Here is a 19679-nt window from a genome sequence, read left to right as displayed (position 1 = left end):
TGGGAACATTATCAAAGCCGGGGTTGCCAGTTAAATGGGTGAACCCTCTTCGGGCCACCACAGCATCACATTAAAATGACTCTCCTCCCCCTTGGCTGTGTTGCCAGGTTTGACCCAGCTGTTACAGTTTGCTGATGAGGGGATTTAAAAAGGCATTGTTGAAATGGAAAGAGACCGGGGTTTTTGTTTGGAAAGAGAGAGAGGGAGGCTGATTTAGGAGTTGATTCGTGATCAAGGATTTGGGAAAATTGTGTTTTTCTCCCCACTCTTGTGAGAATTGTCTGACTGTCTTTAAAAACATTTTTATGGAAAGCAATACAGTATCCACCTATTCCCAAAGTTCAACGTCTTGCCATGAACACGTAGGCTACTCTCATAAATTAATCTACAGAGAGGCAGCTGATGATATCTATAAGAGGAAATCAGAGCAGAGACTGCCAAAAGGATTACAGAAGTCATGGATGCCAAAAGGGCACAAACGTTACTCTCCACAGTTGCAAATGGAGTTTAATTACAAGTGTGTTTAGAATAGAATAGAATGGAATAGAATAGAATAGAATAGAATGATTGAAAACAGGATAGCTCCATGTAAAAGTGGCAGCTAGGGTTGCCAGACAGCCACAGCCAAAATTTACCCTCATTTTATTGGTGTGTAGTTTTCATATCAAGCTCTGGTTGCCAGTTACATGCGTAAATCCCTGCAAACCACCATAATTTTCCATTAAGACATCACTAAACCACTAAGGACATAGAGCTGATTTTGGGAAGGCAAATTACTTCATACCGGGACCACTTATGCTACATAAACACAGAAAAGGCAATTCCATTCCACTCAAGTGGAAGGAGCTTGATTAGTGAGAGAAACTTATAAACCACCCAGTTTTGGTGGTTTTAATGTTTACAGTTGAGCTAAAGCTTTATAGGTTCCTTTGTATATGGGGCACATTTCATGATCCTAGGTCACATGTTATCCATTCAAAACCCACAATAAAGTTTCAAAAATATACAGTAGGAAAACTGAAAAAAGGATATTTTGTTATATTCCAGAGATTATATTTCACTCCAAATATATAATGGGAATATTTAATATACTATAAAAGCCAGGAACAAGAAAACCTCTTTGCACATTTTTAGTTTCAGATTATAAAACTTTCGTGGAAGTATTATAAAAACCAGAACCGCCAGGTGTTCTAGTGAATAGCCCTAGTATGTGTCTCCATTACAAAGACAGTGCCCTAAATCCCCTGGTTTGATCATGTTGCCAGGTCTGACTCAGGACTTGCTGACATGATTTGAAGGACACTGCTGAAACAGCAAGGAAATAGAGACATTTTTGAGGTAGAGGGCTAAATAAGGACTGGCCTTTGCTCTAATGATTGCAGGAGTTTGGAAAACAGATCTGTTTTCCTCTCCACTCTAGTGGAAGAGGCTGCTGAAAGGTTGTGATGTCTGGTGTTGACCAACCAGCGACAGACTGATGATAGCATTGTTTACACAGAGGCTGTGAGAAAACTGCGACTGTCTAACCCAGATTGGATTATCTCTGATAGCAATAGAGCAGTCATCTCTCACTTGTCCCTTGTTGATTTAAATGCCTTGTCAAATTATGCAATATAATAACCAGATGTGTGGTTTCTAATTGATTCAAGTGAACGTATGTCTCTTTATTTAGCAGTGTAAGTGCAGTAAAGTGTAATGAAAGCAACACAGTGCTGTTTTATGGGCTAAATTGGAGTTGAACTTTGCTCTCAAGTTTGGAGGCTTTTGGAAAATTGATCTGTTTTTCTCTTCACTCCAGTCAAAGAGGCTGCTGAAAGCTTTAGGAGGCTGAGTGCCACACTGGGATGTCTGGTGTCAACCAGCCAGGGACTGACTGATGACAGTACTGTTCAACTAAGGCCTAAAGAGGAACCAGTCTCTGCACTCTCTGAGCTCACCTGGAATAATATTTGAACTGTTTTAGTCAAAGCCACTATAAATCCAAGATTGTCATATTCTCAATTCCTACTATAGCTTTAGCAAAGGCTTTAATATAGCTAATAACTTCAATGATGATGAGTTTCACTTTCATGCCCCATGATCCTTTTGTCAGAGGAGGTTTCAGAATTTGATAAATAGTGACCGTATCTCACTCTGGGAAAGCAAAAACTCCTCAGTTCACCTAAGAATGGCATTTATGATCTTGGAAGGTAATCAGGCTAGCTAGCTAGCTTATCTAGATAGCTATAGGCTAATATGGCTATAGTTTGAACTTGGAAGGTCAGCTAGGCTAAATAGCTAACCTAGATAACTTGGTTTGATTGCATTTTTCAGGTAGTAGCTAGAGCTCTAGACTTCATAATATTAGTTTCCTCCTCTCTTACCTCTTCCATTTTTCACTTGCCTTCAGTGTAATGTTACTTAGCCAGAAAAAGTGTTTCTTTGGCTCCACCCATTGAGGTTTAACTCAACCAATGAGATTATTTCTGCCTCCAGAACAGCTCTACCTCTGAGAAATGTTTGTATAACTAAAACTGCAATCTGCCAGTTGGCTACACATGAAAACAGGACCTTTAGCTACACACAGTTACACTTGCTCCACTCATCCAATCAAGAAGTATTTCAAAGAACAATACCAGTGTGTTGATAATCTTACAATTAATTGCCTGACTTATCATTAAACAACAATATGTGAGAATAGTCCGCAAACCTTTAGCATTAAATATACCAATTTTAAAGTAATCAACATGGCTGATTACTCTAGCATTGCTTTGATTGTCAACTTTGGTACACAAGCCTGGTTCTCATTTGAAACTGGGCAGCTACCAGATGTGATTGTGTGCAACTGTATCACTGTGAAGTGGTGCATTGCTGAGAAAGTGCACTCAGCCAACCTTACTTAAATTAGGATAAAAAGGAGCACTGGATCAGCATATTTTTTCCCTCTACCAAAAGGCGAAAGGGTGATGGTGACAGTTTGGTATGCATTGAAAAGAAACATTCATGTATCTGTTATCTTTTTGTTATCGTAGCATAAGACAAATTACGCTTTTACTAGAATTCCCACTTAAAAACACATGGTGCTGTTTGTGAGATTACATGCAGAGACAGAAATGAACAACAAAGCATCTCTGGCCATTTTAAGATTTGGTCATTTTAACTGTATTTCAGATTCACTGGATCCAGTTTTCCTTTAGGCTCAAGTGATATCTATCTTGGCAGGATATCAGCACAATAAAATGCAGAAAAACACAGAAAACACTTTTTTCTCATTAATTTTTGGACGGACTTTTAAGAGCCCTTTGGGAAACTCTTATGGGCTGTTTTGACCATAACAATAACTTTTTTATTGCAGACCATCATTAAAAATAATAACTGAGAACTCAGTCACTTAGCACACATCATCTACAGCCTTACTATGCTGCCTCATGCTACATTCCAGAGACATGTATTACCCAAGAGATGTGGGGAAAAAGAAAAGTCCACAGTTAAACCCCAGCTTGACTTTGGACTTTTTTTTTTTGCTAAGCAATCATGCAATCACAACCATTTTTTCGGCACAACCCTCTGGAATTCAGTGTATTTTACAAGAGAGGGTGATATGCATAGTCTACTATGATTATATAATCTATTGTACAGTAGGTCTTTCACTGTCTCTTTGTAAGATAAAGATGCAAATGCAATGTTCATTTATTGCACTTAGTGAAAAAAAAAAGTGAGTCAGATTCTGAAGAACAGGCATCCTTTAAAAATAAATAATGAAATGTAATTTGCATATGCATGACCATGACGGGCACAAAGAAGCATTATTTTTGGTCACATATTAGCAAGCTGTTAGTGAATAGTATGGCTTTCTGATTTGGTAATTTTTGTGATTTTGCCTTGGTATTTTATTCCATTTGTCTTACCATGCAGTGAATTGGGAATGCTCCAGCAGCATTTCATAGCCAGTTGCTCCATTTAAAGTTGTTCCACTACTTTTCATGCATAAACACCTCCAACAAGTGAAGAAACCAATCACTGGATGTTCATTCATTTTCTGGGACCAGAAACACGTCAGCTGATAACCGCAGTCGTCTTGTTTCCTTTTTTGTCGGCACAGGGAAGTTAGCTGCTGCTGGACTTTAACGCAACATCGCTAACAGCAGCTAGTCACATTTTTCTGTGCGTCCCACCTATTGTTACAACAGTAGTAATGGTACACCTAGCTTAAATAAGCTGTCGTAGAGCACTGGACTCAGACTTAGAGGCCACAGCAGTGTGTAGTCCTCAATCAAAAACTTTTTTCATATAGTTGATAGCCTTGTATACACTTCTTTTGTAGTATATTGCAGTGCAGTCACAATAAAAGAAAATATACTGTATGTATGCCTTTAGAGCCTCTACATTTTAAGAAAAGGGTGAAATGGGTGTAGTATAGCTTGTAAGAGGGCAAAATAGTGAGGTATCCTACAGTCACAACGCTGATGATGGCTTATTGCTGAAACGTGTCCGTCGTTTGTGCTCTATAGCTGCCCTTTCAAATATATGATAAAAGGACATTAAGAGTGCTGGCTTTTCTTTCTTCATGTATTAATCTTTGGCCGTGCACCTAAGGAGGATTTTCTTGACCGAGTTGTGCTCGCATTTGGCGGAGTTTGGACATCCTACAGTAATACAAACTAATCCAGTAAGGAGAAAGTGGATTTGCCATGTTTTGGTTTTGTTGCTGGAAAGAATCCACATACTTCTGGTTTTGGAGTGGCAGAGGTGATTAGAGTTTACATGCAAAAACATAATCACTGGTAGTGCTAATGAGAGAGGCCAAAGACAGAAACAGCAGCTACGGGCAAAGAGCTAACCACGAAAACCAAGGCCAGAAATTGACTTGCTGATTTTCACACTTAGGACAAGAAAAAAGCCACTTATTCCCAGCATGAATTTCTAGCGTTAAATCACAAGGGAAACAGCACTTAGCGTATTCATATGTATGGCTGGAGAGGGGCAAATAAATTAAATGAACAAATTAATAAGCAAGCAAGAGAAAGAATAATAGAGCGAGGGGAGAGACAGATGAGCAAGAAATTATGAATGACAAGAACTGAGGCAAATAAAGGTGTGAGAAAAAAGAGAAGAGAGACAGCGAAAAGAAATAGGCATTGAGATACAGAGGAAGATATACAGATAGATAAAAGACAATAAAACAGAGACACTGAGGGAGGAAAAAGAAGAGGGAAAGCAAGAGAGAGACTGAAAAACAGAGAGAAGGGGAGACAGAGAGAGAGCGATGTTTGTTGATGTTTACAGGCCAGCAGTGAGGAAACAATAAGGTAAAATTGAGACCGAACCATTAATTAGATTTGTGGTGGGATTTTCAGGAAGTGAGTCGACAGTATGCTGTTGCATTCTCAAAAGAAACGCAGCTGCAGACCAGCTGCACACACACACACACACACACACACACACACACTCACACATACACCCCCGTTGGGAAATAATCAAGATCCTCACTCGCAGACGCTCTTGAGGGAATACATCTCTCTCTCTCTCTGTCTCTCTCTGAGTCTCTCTCTCTCCCTCTCTCTGTCTATCTCTGAGTCTCTCTCTCTCTCTCCCTCTCTCTCTCTCTCTCTCTCTCCCTCTCTCTCTCTCTCTCTCTCTCTCTCTCTCTCCCTCCTTCTCTTAGGCTTCAAGCTGCCAAAGCACCATCCCCAAATACCTCAACAATTACAATGAAACGCACAAGCAAGACTTAGATCATAGAAACACCTCATCATTCCTCGAAGAATCAAACAGGTGGTCTTCAGTCTGGGCATAAATCATTTTTCTATTTGTGTGTTGCAGCTAAAAAAACAAGCCACAAAGCAAACTTTAAAAAGATGCAATAAGGTTCAAGTGTCTGTTGTGAAATGTTTAAAGGAGAGACTTTCTTTGAAGTCTGTGTTTTTTGGTTTGCCAATAACCAGAAGCCATCCATTAACTAGACAGGAGACAGTGCAGAAAACCAGAGCCATGAGGGTTCAAGTTTGGGACAATAAACCAACAACGCTGCTGAACTGTGACCCGGTGTGACCTTATGGGGTGAATGAGTCAATGGCTCAGTTTTATTAATAGAGAGCCTATGATTTCATATTTCCTAAAGAGCAACATAGAAGATAATCATCAAAATTATATGCAGGCCTTCAGAGAAAGAGGGATGAGGGTGAGGCAGAGGTGTGACCATGTCAACTCAAGTCTCAAGTCAAGTCCCAAGTCTAAATGTAGATTACTAAGTCAAGTCCATGTCATTAATGTCAAATCTCAAGTCTAAATGTAGAACAAATCATACCTCGAGTATCAATTTATTATCTTAAAGAAAACTAAATATCTAGGACTTTTCAATGCAATATGGTTTTAACAGGATAAAAACTTGGTAAGAGCATCATGAGTTTGATTTCTATAATCAGTTTCAACTTCAATAAATTCAATCATTCCATACAAATTCAGAAAACAGAATTTAAATTCAGTCGTATGGTGGAACAAATCTCATCACTTTCAATCTCTCAACTTTCAAGTCATTTACAGACAGAAGATCTTTAGAAACCTTTTCAAGTCATCAAAGCACAAGTCAAAGTCAAGTCCCAAGTCAGCAGAACCCAAGTCAAGTCAAGTCAAGTCTCAAGTAATTCAAATTGTGACTTGAGTCCAAGTCATGTGACTCGAGTCCCCACGTCTGGGGTGAGGTTTGTGGAAACTGAGACTTTGAAATGAACCTACGATGAAGATACTGTTGCTACTGGTGTTTGACCGTTTGCTGATGATTAGCTAAGCATCAAATAAGGATTTTCAGAGAGCGGGCTCCTCGTCAAGTAAAGGGTTATCTATGACAAAGTAGCAATTAGTTTAGCAGATAAATAAACATTCCTTATCTCCGGTCCAATAGCAAGTGGACTGATCAAACAAACAGAGATCAGAGGGTGAAGGACCCGCTGCTTGAAAGGTGGGCGGGTGATTTTCAGACAGAAAGAGGAAAAAGAGACGCGTTTGTTTCTAAAGGAAGCCTCCATAAATCTTGGAGTCTTCCTCCAGCACACACACACACCTGCAAGCACGCATCAGGGTGTGTAGAAGCCAAGGGCGTAGAATTGGGTAGGGACTCTGAAATGTCCCTAGCAATTATTTTGATTGACAATAAACGTTGTTTTGTCCGTCAGTGTCTAGTCAATGTTAACAGATAGCGTTCTCTACTACGAGTCCCGCTGCATTGGTGTAGTGCATTGGTGTCCCGTGTCGGCATAGCAACGGACGCTGTAACGAAACTTTAGTATAACAGCTGTTTTAGAATGTTATTGCGTCACCCGGATAAAAATTGGCGTGACACCGCCTCCCTAACCCCCCAAAAAAATCGCTGATTGGCTTTGCCATTTCTTGCTAACGTATGAAATGCTGTGGGCAAGAAGAGCCAAAGCTCCGCCTACCGGCGAGCATGCGAGTGAAGACTCCATCCTATTTTATATTAGTAACAGTTGTGTTTAGCCATTAAAGTTAGTTTATTTAAGTACCATGTCGCGTGCGTCTGTGACGGGTGACGACCGTAAGTAGCCTACATGTCACAAGTGAGACTGAACAGTGCTGATGTGTGCTACACTGGACAACACTGATGTAAAACAAATATGCCAACAGTTCATTTCTGTTAATGACAGGCGTAGGCATGTGTTTGACTCAGCTGTTTGTATGTAGGGTTTGGATATAGTTTACAATATCTTATCATTATTATTATTATTATTATTATTATTTTAAATGTAAATAGAGATCGTTGGTTTGAATAGGCAACAGTACTACAGTACCTGCCTTAAAACAAAATGTGCTCTTCAAAGTCCCATTCAGCTGGCAAATTTGAGTAAAGGATTCATTAATGTGCTACACCCCTGTGTCTGTGTGTCTGTTAATGAGTGTATTGGCTACCATAACTATCTAGATCAGTGGTTCTCAACGTGGGGTCCGGGGACCACCAGCGGTCCTTGAGGGGGTTCCAGGGGGTCCCCAGCAAATTGATGAATTGTTAAACTTCAGCATTATTTAATTTACAAATAGTTAACACAATTACAGAATGTAGAAGAATGACTGTTTTGATCATAGTTTCACTGTTATCTCTCTACCTACAATACAGACAGTCATGGGATTCTGGATCAAAATCATATCTAACAATAAAAGTATTCTCAGATTTGGGGCCGAGAGACAAAATCTCATCAAATGGGGGTCCATGGCTCTAATGTGGACTAAACTAGGGGTCCTCGATATGAAAAAGGTTGAGAATCACTGATCTAGATTATATGAAATGGCGGTCAGAAGTCTATCATAAATGCAAAACGCCTCAGCTTCCAGTGGGGGTTACATCCCCTCCGGACCTCCCCCATTTGTGTCCCTACCAATGTCAAAATCAAACCTACGCCCTTGGTAGAAGCACTTTAACACACATACGTGCACACAGGCACATGCACATACACACATAAGCACGTACACTTTTTAATGCATTATTTGGAAACACTAATTTTACATTTACATCCTAATTTATACAGAATGCAATTAGCTTCAACATATTTTTTTTTTTAGGAATAACAAGGTAATTTAGGAATACAGAAATCATCATCTCACTCACTCACACACACTTACATACATACACACACACACACACGCACATACACATGCTATGAATATAATATTTGGAAACACTGAATTATATCCTTATTTCCACAGAATTTAAATAGATTCAACATGGGTTACGGTGATTTAGGGATATAAAAATCATAATTTCTCTCACTCACACGTATGCAAACACGCCCAGGCGCTTACACACACACACACACACACACACACACAGCTGCGATGCACTCCATGACCTCTGGAGACACTCAGATGCTCCATAGCTGTATGACAGAACATCTCTCTCTCCCTCTGTGGTCTCTCCACGCAGCAGAACAGACACCTGCTTGTTTCGCCTCTATCTTTCCGCCCTGACAGACACTTTCCAGACTGTTATAAATTCCATGTTTTCACCCATCGGGCTTCTGTGGTGCAAAGCCAGGAAGCCCGGCCGCTCCCAGAAAAATAAACATACTAATTCAGACCACTTTACATTCTCGTAAATTGCAGTTTTGATGCACCTCTAAGCCCCTCTGACGTCGACCTATGAGCATGCTGTTTCCTACAGGAACGCAGGATCTCTAATGCTTATAATTTACATCATGTGTCTCATTTCAGTATAATGCCCTCATGGTACACTGGACTAATGCACTATTGGTCAGTCACAACACCTCCCCTTATAGCTGCAATCATATTTTTATGCCTCAATGTTCAAAGTGAGTGACTGAGCATGCAAGCTCTTTTCCTGCAACACCTTGCTTCACGTTCACACAGTTACACACATTCAAACCTTCAAGCTGCCCAGCACAGCCACAGTCTTCGTCTACTGGCCCTGAGCAGCTGTACTGGAGCAGTCGGGGGTTAAGAGCCTTGCTCAAGGGCTCCTCGATCCATAGCTGTTGATGGAGTAGAGAGTGTTTCAGCTGGTCTGGGGATTAGAACTGGCAGCTTTCTGGTCTGCTTCTCTAACCCTTACCGCACGTTCACACTGCGAGCAACACAATCAAAACCACTACACAGATGCAATCAGAGCCTGTCACACCGCCCACAATCAGAATCACTCAGAATAGAGAGAGACCCATCAACCAAGTTGCTTGCAGTGTGAACGAGCAGTCAGACCACTGCCTCCCCAAAAGGATATATGCAGCGTCACCTGTATAACCTGCCATCCATAGTATGTATGATATGATACGATATACCTTGGACTCACAGTGCTGCTGGTTCTCCACACAACAACTCAACATATTGCACAAATCCCAAACAGAAAGCATAGCATATCTTGCACTGTACCTTTGCACTGTATGTGAGGTTCCTGTTGTCGTTGTGCCATGGTTGTCAGTAGATGCGTTGAAAAACTTGGTACCAATGTCACCAAGACAAACTGCTGTACGTTTATAGTACTTGGAGATTGAAGTGATTCTGATTTTTTCAGTGTTTCAGTTTCTGCCATTTGGGATGGGAGAGCTGAATCATTAACCGTTGACCATCACAAATCATTATGAATATAGGAACAATGAGCCTCATTAAAAAAGAAATATACCCCAACACTTGAAGAATGTTGGATACATACTGTCAAACACTCCTTAAATTCAGAATTACACTGTACCAAATTGTTACAAATACTTCATATGCATGACAATGATGGCAATGAAGGAATGCTGCTTTGGCTTGAACATATGTAAAGGCGAGAGGTGCTCTTTGGGAAGTTCATATAGAGAAATGTAGATCCAAGGATATATACAGATACATAGATATATATCGCATTTTGGAATGAAACACTCCATATGGAAAGGCAACGTAAAATAAACAAAAATATCAACAAGAAAGGAGTTAAATCGCCGTTTCGTTTGATCCTCGCCATCCAAAATTAAAATGAAGGCCACAGAAAGAAAACAGTGGACCACATCAAAGCATTTAGGAAGCGGGCCAGTTGAGAATAAAAGCTCTTTGATGGCCGAAGCTTTGATTTCAACAAGCGATGACTGATGCTCAGATAAGGAGGAATTAATGAGAGATTAATGGAAAGACTAGCAGGGATAAGTAAATCTCAGGAATTCAAATTTGTTATCAATGCTATCAATGGCATCAGAGTGTCTCAGCAAAAGAGCATAGAGTGATGAAAAGAAATTGGAGTAAACATTAAAAATTGGATTTAGGAACATAAGGTATTTATGAATTCTTCTACTGGTTCTGGTTCGCATAATGTACATCTACGAGTAAGGTTCTAGGAGATAATGTAGAAATATCGAAAGGTACAAAAGTCAAAGTGACATTTGAACACTCCCCCCTCCCTCACGGAAACATTCCTATACTTAACACGTCCTGTTTTTGTCCACTTCCTGGTTTCATTCTCCTGCATTCTCACCTCACACTGTGTCCATGACTCATAACGGCGGCTTGTTTTGAAGAGGCCATATTTAGCTTCTCCTGTTATGATCACCCACTGGGATACAACAGACATTTTTTAGTTTAGTTTAGTTTTTAGTTTTTGCACATACAACTGCTGCAGCCTCTAGACTGTGAAACAACCTTCTGGAAAGTGTTGAGTCAGCACAATCCATTGCCGTTTTTAGAAATCAGTTACAGACCCATTTTTACTCTATGGTCTTTCAGTGTAACCAGTGGCTTTTTTTTAAATGTGCTTGGTCTTTTTTTGTTTTTAGATTATATTTGCTGTTACAGTATGTTAGTTATGGAATTTATGAAAACCTCTCGCCCCAAAAATGTGAAAAATCAAGATGACAAATGAAGACATGAGTGAATTGGCCACCGAAACCAAATGAACTGAACTCGACACTCAACAAGAAAGCACAAAAACAACAAAATGCATAAATTACGAGTAAAGGGAAATAAATGAAAAGAGCCCAGATGCAGATAATGACCTGTCATATCTGTGCAACCTGGCAGCTGGTGGAAGAGTGCAAAGTAAACAGGAATTATCTGGGATGCAGAGACATGTGCGACACACACAACCTACATGACCACAGTGTGACATCTTGAATCAGTTTGAGCTTGCATACTGCTGACACATGAAATAGTAAACACATGTAAGTCATAAAAGATGCTCATCTCACCACCACAAAAACCAACAAAAATATGAAGTAAATATCGAAATAAGCTGAAATGATAAGAAATGAATTTGTAATTTAATTTCAAATTAAAGCTACGCTAGGCAACTTCACACCCTTGCTGCCCCAAGTACCGAGAGATGACTTTGAATTTATGAATTTTTTAAGGACTTCCTTACCCCAAAGTCAGCAAACTGCTCTTCTTAATAGTTTGGCAGCAGATTCAGCTATTGTTACCAGCAGCTCCCTTGTTGCTGTTGAAGAGACAGTTTCTATGTTGCTCTTAAATTTCAATTGAGATTAATTTCCTGTGGGTGGAGAAGATTTCCTGCCAGTGACCATACCGACAACAGAATTTAAATTTGGCAATATACACAATTAGAGGAAATGGGACACTCTACTCTATTGCAGCCACACTTTGTGATTTAGGCTGATAAGACAAGTGTATTTTTAAATAAACATCTTGCCAAGTGCAGCTTTAAATGAAATAACTTTACTCTTATTTTGTCTTTGGCAACAGGGTAGCCAGTTGGTTAGAGAGACTGTCCCGTAATTGAAAAATCAATGGTTTGAACCCAACAACAGCGAATGTATCCACTGTCATTTTGCAAAGTTATCAAAATTGTCAAAGTGTCCCTGACCACAACACCGACTCCCTAGCTGCTCACACTGTACGCTACTCTAAAAGCATCTGCTAAATGTAGAATGTAAATGTAAAATATATTTTTTGCACCCAACAGTTGCTGTAATTCTCTCTTCATAGGAGAGAGTCTGCTAAATGTCTAAAATGTAAATGTAAATCATATCATTACCTCATAATGTAAGCACAGAGAAAGCAATTTTCATTCTGTGCAAATTCATACACACTCTAACTCTTCACTAACACACTCATACATTTGACATGGGCAGTATAAACACACATGATCAAAGAAAACATCTGGGCAACTTTATCTTGGGTAGTCTAACTGTTAAAGTGGTAATCCATGATATCTTCATTTTTGTTTTTGATCAATTGGCGATAAAGAGTAGCAAAACAGACATTTATTTATATGAAAATGTTGCGGAATACTACTTTAAATGTGTTTTTTCTTACAAAGGGAATCGGTGTTGGAGAAGACTGGCTAAATTTACTATGCTGGAGTTAAAATTACCCTTTTAATCAAAACCTGACATGTTTAACTGTGTTCAGGGCTACGGTCCAGATGACCTAAATCAAACTGAAGCCAAACCAAGGCCAGGTCTAGCTGAGTCAGAGTCAAGATGAAGACCAAATGGATGCGAAGAGTTATATTACTGTGGATGGATTTACACTTCTTCCATAAACCCAGTGTCTTCTCACTTCTGTTCTGTGACAAGGAGCTAATCCACAGGTATTACTGTTCTCTCCTTATTGCCAAAAAGTACCTCAACATAAAAAACGATGTAGAATCCATAGATTACTCAAGTTCAGCTAGATTTACAATCGATCTTTGATTGATTTTGCATGAAATAAAAAGATCATGTCTGTGTCAAAAAGTCTTGGAAGGCCAGGTTGGACTGGTGCAGCATCTGAGCAGAAATGAAGCAGACAATAAGGGCACGTGTAATGCTTTGACTCCCAGGGGAAGAGAAGTGTTTTCCAAACAGTCTGCCTGTCTGGATGAGATGTCTCTGTCAGTCTGTCTGTCTGTCAGTCAGTAGTTCTGTTTATTTATGTCTGTCTGTCTCAGTCCATCTGTGTCTCAGACTGTTCAGATCTCAGATCTGTTTGCCTGTTCTGCCTGTCTATCTGCTGTAAGTCTCACACACACACACACACACACACACACACACACACACTCTTTCTCTCTCTCTCCATAACTGACATGTAGCCTACAGTAATGTGTCCATTTTCTCCACAGCTCTTGTTTGGACGCAGGAGAGAAACCCTCTTCCTGCAGCTTCAACAGAACTCAGCAGTCATCGCTGCTTAATAGTTTCCAGAGTTTGGAAACAGAAATTGTTTCATATTTCAAACAAAACACAGCCGCAGCAGCAGCCAAGTCGGCAACCATGAGTTTGAATCAGAGAGAGAGAGAGAGAGAGAAAGACAGAGACAGAGTGTTATATTTATGAAACGACTAAGCTGTCTAATAACCTAAAAAGTTTGGGACAATATTAAATCACTTCATCAACAAACTTGAACTTGAACCAACCTGCGCAGCTAACCGATACGTCAACTCATTCAATGGCTCACTGCTAAATGATGCATAATAACTCTTGAGCTAGAATGATTCATAAGACTAACCATTACCATAATTATTCTTGATCCACAGCAGAGTGAGTCACAGGGTTTTGTGTTCATACCACAAGCAACTTGTCTTTTTCTATGGGCCTACTGTTCAGTTCCCCCATCTACTGTGTGATGCTGACCTTCATACAGTATGTCAACGGAGACATTTAGTCAGTCGGTCAGTCCAGGCAGCCACTTCCAAGCCCCATGGCAATCACTCTCAAGTCTTCCTCTTCATAGTAAAAGACCAACGCCCTCATTTATAAAAAAAAAAAATCAATGGTTTCATTCCAAAGTGCTATATAACCATTTTGGAAAAATTGGCACATGAAATTCATCAATCAGTCTTTCAAAAACACAGAAGTTCCTATTCTCAAAAGCATGACAGTTGGGAAGAAAAGCTTTTAAGGTGGTTTTGTGTGGGTGGAGAGAGTGAATTAGTAATATGGAATTGGCCATGCAGGTTCCTCCCTGACTACAGCTACATAAAAACAGTCTGTAAAACCTGCAATGAAATTTGATTTTCTTTGCACACTGTACATTGTAGTCTACTATAAATTAAGTCTTCATTTACAGGCGGCAGTCTATCCCAGAGTTTCCTCTACCACTGAATAGGTGTGGTGGGTCAGTCTGCCTTAAAGAGCTGCTAATCTGGGTTTCAATAGAGAGCTTTAATCTTCCATGATCTAAATGCTGTTTTAGACGCTTTTACATGCTACCAACAATACAATTCTTGAGGAAACATTGAATCGTTGTAATTGAAAACGGTCAAATTTAAAGATATTGAATTTTGGCATCATCACTATCGATGAGGATGATTACATTCTCTAAGACTCACATAATCCTCCTCCTCCTCCTCGTTATCATCATCATCCTCATCATCATCACCATGCTCATAATGGTTAAATTCTCGAAGACTCACATCCTCTGAATTATCATCCTCATCCCTATAATCACCATCATCATCATCATCATCATCATCATCATCATCCCCATTAATGTAGAACTCTGTCTCTGTGTCTTTGGTACTCATTAAAGTTGTCCCATCAACATAATTAAAAACATTACTATTTGTGAATAATTGCCATGTGTTTAGCAGATGGAGGACACCAGGAGTGAGAAACGTGTGTGTGTGTGTGTGTGTGTGTCTTTTGCTGTATGTGTGTTTAGTGCAAGTGTGTGTATGTATGTGTATGTGTGTGTGCATGCCTATATGCATGCGAGCGTTATATTCATTATGAAGTGCAAGTGCTGATTCACGTTTACACCCCCCCCCCCCCCAGGCTGAAGATCTCATATCAGCCTTCGTTTCCACCTTGCTCATTAGTAAACATTAAAAGACACAAATTCCCAAAGGGCCGGCATTTACAACTCCTCCACTTAATGATGGCACATAAAACGTTATGATGATATCTGGACCAAAGCCATGCTGCACGCTTTATTACTGGTTTACTGCTTGTTTGTTTAGTTTTGGATATGTTGTAAAAATGATTTACCATTGTGGACTGGTAAAGTTGTTTATTTGTTCACTCATCAAACATTTTGCTCATTCATTCAGTTACTCATTCATTCACACATTCATTCATTTGCTCATTCATTCATTTACTCATTTATTCACCCATTCATTCGCTCATTCATTCATTCATTCATTCATTATTTTGCATATGTATTTTTTCTTTCTTGCTTTATTCCTTTCATTCTTTTGCTAATTAATGGTGTTTATCCATCCAGTCTGGCCTACATCCCCACCAACAAAGACTGCTGATTAGCATTTTGTGCTTCTGTCAAACTTAAAATGTGAAAGACCAAAGATCTTCCAGTCAGACAACAGTGGGATCTCTCCTGGCCAAGACAATAAGTCCTGCCAGGTCTCAGGTCTGCTGCCTCTACCTTAAAACATTAAGGAACACAAACAGACGCAGCGTGCACAGTTTCACACTAAGGAAACGGATCATATCGGCTTGATTTCAACACACGCGCACGCCGACGTGAGCGTCGCCACGGTAACAGCTCTGTTTTCAAGAATATTTACAGCGTACAAGTGCCTGGAAATATTTGTCCCTGGCGTTCTATCTGGCAAGTGAGCTTACAGTGAGCCTGCGCACACACACACACACACACACACACACACACACACACACACACACACACACACACACACACACACACACGCATTCAGCTTTCTTTTTTTTCCCCTTGAAAAAGTGAATCATGGCAGAGCTTATGAATATGGCAAAGGCACAAACAGGCTGACAGCAGAGTCTCTCAGACCCTCTTTAGCTCTTTAGTCAGAAGTCATGCCTTGGAGATCCCCCCCCCCTCCCCCCTTCTCCTCTCCTCCATTCTCAACTTCCATTCAGTTGCAGCTCATTTCTTGCAGGTCATCTATTTCCCCAATTCCAAACTTCTTTTCAGTCAAAACTCATTCCTACAACAAGATTGCATTCCAATTATTGTAAATTTAGGGATGGGGTTTTAGCGCAGAGTAGTTAAGCTTTTTTTTTGCTGCCAGCAGCCAAAGCGGTGTTTAATTCAAAATGTCAGACCCTGACAATTAAGCTCCATGGGGCCACATTAGCTAGAGAGACCCCATAATTATTTAGCGAGGCCCAAACAATGGTGCTTTTGTGGCATGTAGGTCCTTGTGGTGATCACAGGTCAAGATATCCACACACACACACGCATAATTGTGCACACACATGCCTGAATGTACACACACACACACACACACTGGCTGTAAATGCCAATCTGGATTCCAGTCCACTGACGAAAGAAGAAGTGATGGCATAGTGGCCTGTCTGTCAAAAGGCCAGGGTGAAACTAATGAAATGAGAAACTGTAACTTAACTGACAATGACCTTCATCTCTCTCTCACACACACACACACACACACACACACACACACACACACACACACTAAAATATCCCAAATCAGTAGCAGTGGCATTACATCACCATCACCACCTTAATTATATGGTGCTACTGATTGTTGAGGTCTGCTAAGGATTGTCTGTGTCAGCGAATGTGCACTTTGTGAGATTTCACCAGTGTTGCCAATTGCAATGGAAAAGAAAATCAGGATTTCTTTCGGAGCTAATTGAGAACATGTTGAAGTGCTCCGATTGGTCCATTAATCATGGAAAACTCTACTTTTGGGCTGTGAAAACAAAGACAGCACGCCACAACGCAGAGGCGAAGACTTCATCATCATCATGAAAATCATATAGAAATCCTAATCAGTCAGAGAGATCAATTGAACTGATCATACAGTACAGAAGCCAGGCCAGGTTTCAGGTATCTGTCAATAACTTAAATTGAGTCATCTAAGGCAGTGGTTCCCAAAGTGGGGTTTGGGGACCACCAGGGGTCCTTGAGAGGGTTCCAGGGTGTCACCAGCAAAATGAGGAATAGTTTAGTTTCTCTTTTATTTTATTAAGCAGAGAGTGTGTCAGTGTGACTGTTCACTGATCATAGGTTTACCTCCCCACCTCCACTATAGACAGTTATGTAATTCTGAATATGAGTCCTATCTAACAACAAACATCTCAGATTAGGTTCCTTGGGGTGCTGTAATATTATATGGGGGTCTAATGCAGGTCTATTTGGGGGGTCTTAATATGCAAAAACCCCTAAGACTCTCTAATCACCTTTATGCATACCACTCATATGTGAATTTGTCCAATGACATATAGTGGGAGAGATCACTGCAGGACAGGAGTTCCCAGCAGTTTGGCCATTCATATTCAATGGATGACAATTCATGAGACAATAGAAATGTCACCTGTCACCAAGTTTTCCTAGAAAAAAAAATCGCTATAATATTCCTATAGGTATGTGTGTGGTATTCATTAGTGCGTTAATAGTGACCATATGGACCTCATTGCTCCTATGGTATTACTATGATATTGCTATAATATTCCTATATTACTGTAGGTGTGTGTCTGTGGTACTCAATAGTGAGTTTATAGTGCCCTTATCCTGCCTTATTGAATGGTTTATCTCCTACAGCATCACTATGATATTACTATAATATTCCTATAATATTATTATAGAGGCTTATAGTGCGTTCTGACACTCAATTGTGCGTTTATAGTGACCTTATCGTACTTTATGGATTACTTTACGGTAAACTTCCTATAATATTCTTATAATCTCCTATAGCGACGTATAGTTTTGCTGCTGATATTTGTCAAATCTACATGAGGCTTATTATAGCGCGTTTTCCGAGAGGTAACGCATGTTCCACTGCAGGAGAGGAGCGCAACAATTTGAGCATTCACACTGACCGAATAAAAATTAATGAGCCGGCAGAAGTTTCACCAAGAGAACTTAAAGTGAATGAGACGCTTGCAGCAACTTCCCCCCATTGAGACACGTGTCCATTCAAATCAATAAGCAAGCGGAGAGGGCACCTACCATCCAGCAGCTGATACGCAGTCGAGCGACGGCAGCAGAACCACAGGACCGGTAGAAATAATCCAAAGGACCACGGGGGAATGCTGCGTAATGACAGAAGTAAAGAGTGAGAAAACAAACTTGTGCGCAAAAAAAAAATCCCCCAAAACAAACACCCTTGTGTCTTTCCATTTACCGTAAAGTCATCTTCAGTGATGGTGAGCTTAGATCCACACTAAAGTCGCCCTGTTCATGTGTGATAGTGGTAAGAGAGAGAGAGATGGAGCCCGCTCTGCCTCTCTCTCACTGACTTCAAACTAAAAAAGTCTCTCTCTCTCGCTCTCTCACTCACTCTCTCTCTCTCCCAGTCTCTCTCTCTCTCTCTCTCTCTCTCTCTCTCTCTCTCTCTCTCGCTCGGTTTCCCTGCACTGCCTGTGGTTCCCAGTCAAACAAAGGCAGCTTCAGTGCGTCGGGACTCAGGGGGCCCTCAAAACTCTGAAACCCGACTCCGTGTCTCTCTGCGGACCACCGCTTTCTAATCCAACCCTCCCCTCAGACATCACAACCCCACATACAAATTAACACACTTGAGTTAAGTCCTCCTCCTCCTTCTTCTTCTCCTCCTCCTCCTCCTCCAACTCATATGTGTGGTTTCTCTCACTCTCCCTGCGCTTTAAAACGGTTTCTTGTGTGGCCTTGAACTGCAAGTGGGGGAAGATGCCTCAAGATGAGCAGCATCCTTCCCGTCCAAAGCTTGGTTTTTAGGGAAGATACGTTATTTCATCACATGAAATTCTCAAAAATTTACAGCCAAACCTCTAATTTTCACTGAGGTCTGGCAGTAAATGAATGTTTTAATTTTTTGATTGCAAATTAGTAGGTAGCTAAGTAGATAGCTAATTACATGGGTGTCCTATTCAAAGCAAAACCCACTATCAAACTGTAACAAACTACTAAAAAGTGAAATCCAATACATGAGTTATAGGCTACTCCAAATTGCCATACTGTATATCCATATTGGGAAAAAAGTCATTATCAGAAGTTCATCATTCAATAGTTCTAGAGGATTCAGCCTGTAAATTTGTTATCATTTTGTCAACTAGGCTAAAAACTTACCTGCTGACCATAAAAAGTACCATAGTGTCTTTAATTTGGTGCCATCATTTTGTAAGAGTTGGTGTCACTATTTGGTGGATATCTCATTTTTTAATAAAACTTCAATATAAAAATCTGTATAATAAAATTTACCAATAGATACACTTCAGAGGAAAGCAAACACTGTACATGGGAAAAAAGCAGAGTAGGGTGAACTCTGGGTTTTAAACATTTTCTGGAAAAGTCTCATGCAGACTCATTGTCTCTTTTGTCATCTGGTTTCTGACCCA

The 19679-nt window shown here is 40.2% G+C and overlaps 1 protein-coding gene across 1 annotated transcript in view; it reads right to left on the bottom strand.

The window, feature by feature from the left end:
* The window catches only part of LOC139908678 (collagen alpha-1(XV) chain-like), a 78355-nt gene extending 59736 nt beyond the window's left edge, over positions 1–18619 (bottom strand). The window contains exons 1-2 of the mRNA XM_078291443.1: positions 18491–18619; positions 18316–18398 (exon numbers count right to left, since the gene is read on the bottom strand). Of these exons, the coding sequence (XP_078147569.1) occupies positions 18316–18398; positions 18491–18501 (94 nt within the window). The 5' untranslated portion in view covers positions 18502–18619. The remainder of the gene's footprint in view (positions 1–18315; positions 18399–18490) is intronic.
* Between the last annotated feature and the right edge of the window lie 1060 nt (positions 18620–19679).

This window comes from Centroberyx gerrardi, chromosome 22 (genome assembly GCF_048128805.1).
Source record: "Centroberyx gerrardi isolate f3 chromosome 22, fCenGer3.hap1.cur.20231027, whole genome shotgun sequence".
Classification (NCBI taxonomy): Eukaryota; Metazoa; Chordata; class Actinopteri; order Beryciformes; family Berycidae; genus Centroberyx; species Centroberyx gerrardi.
The sequence above is the reverse complement of the archived record's forward strand: the minus strand, read 5'-3'. Positions and strand labels throughout refer to the sequence as shown.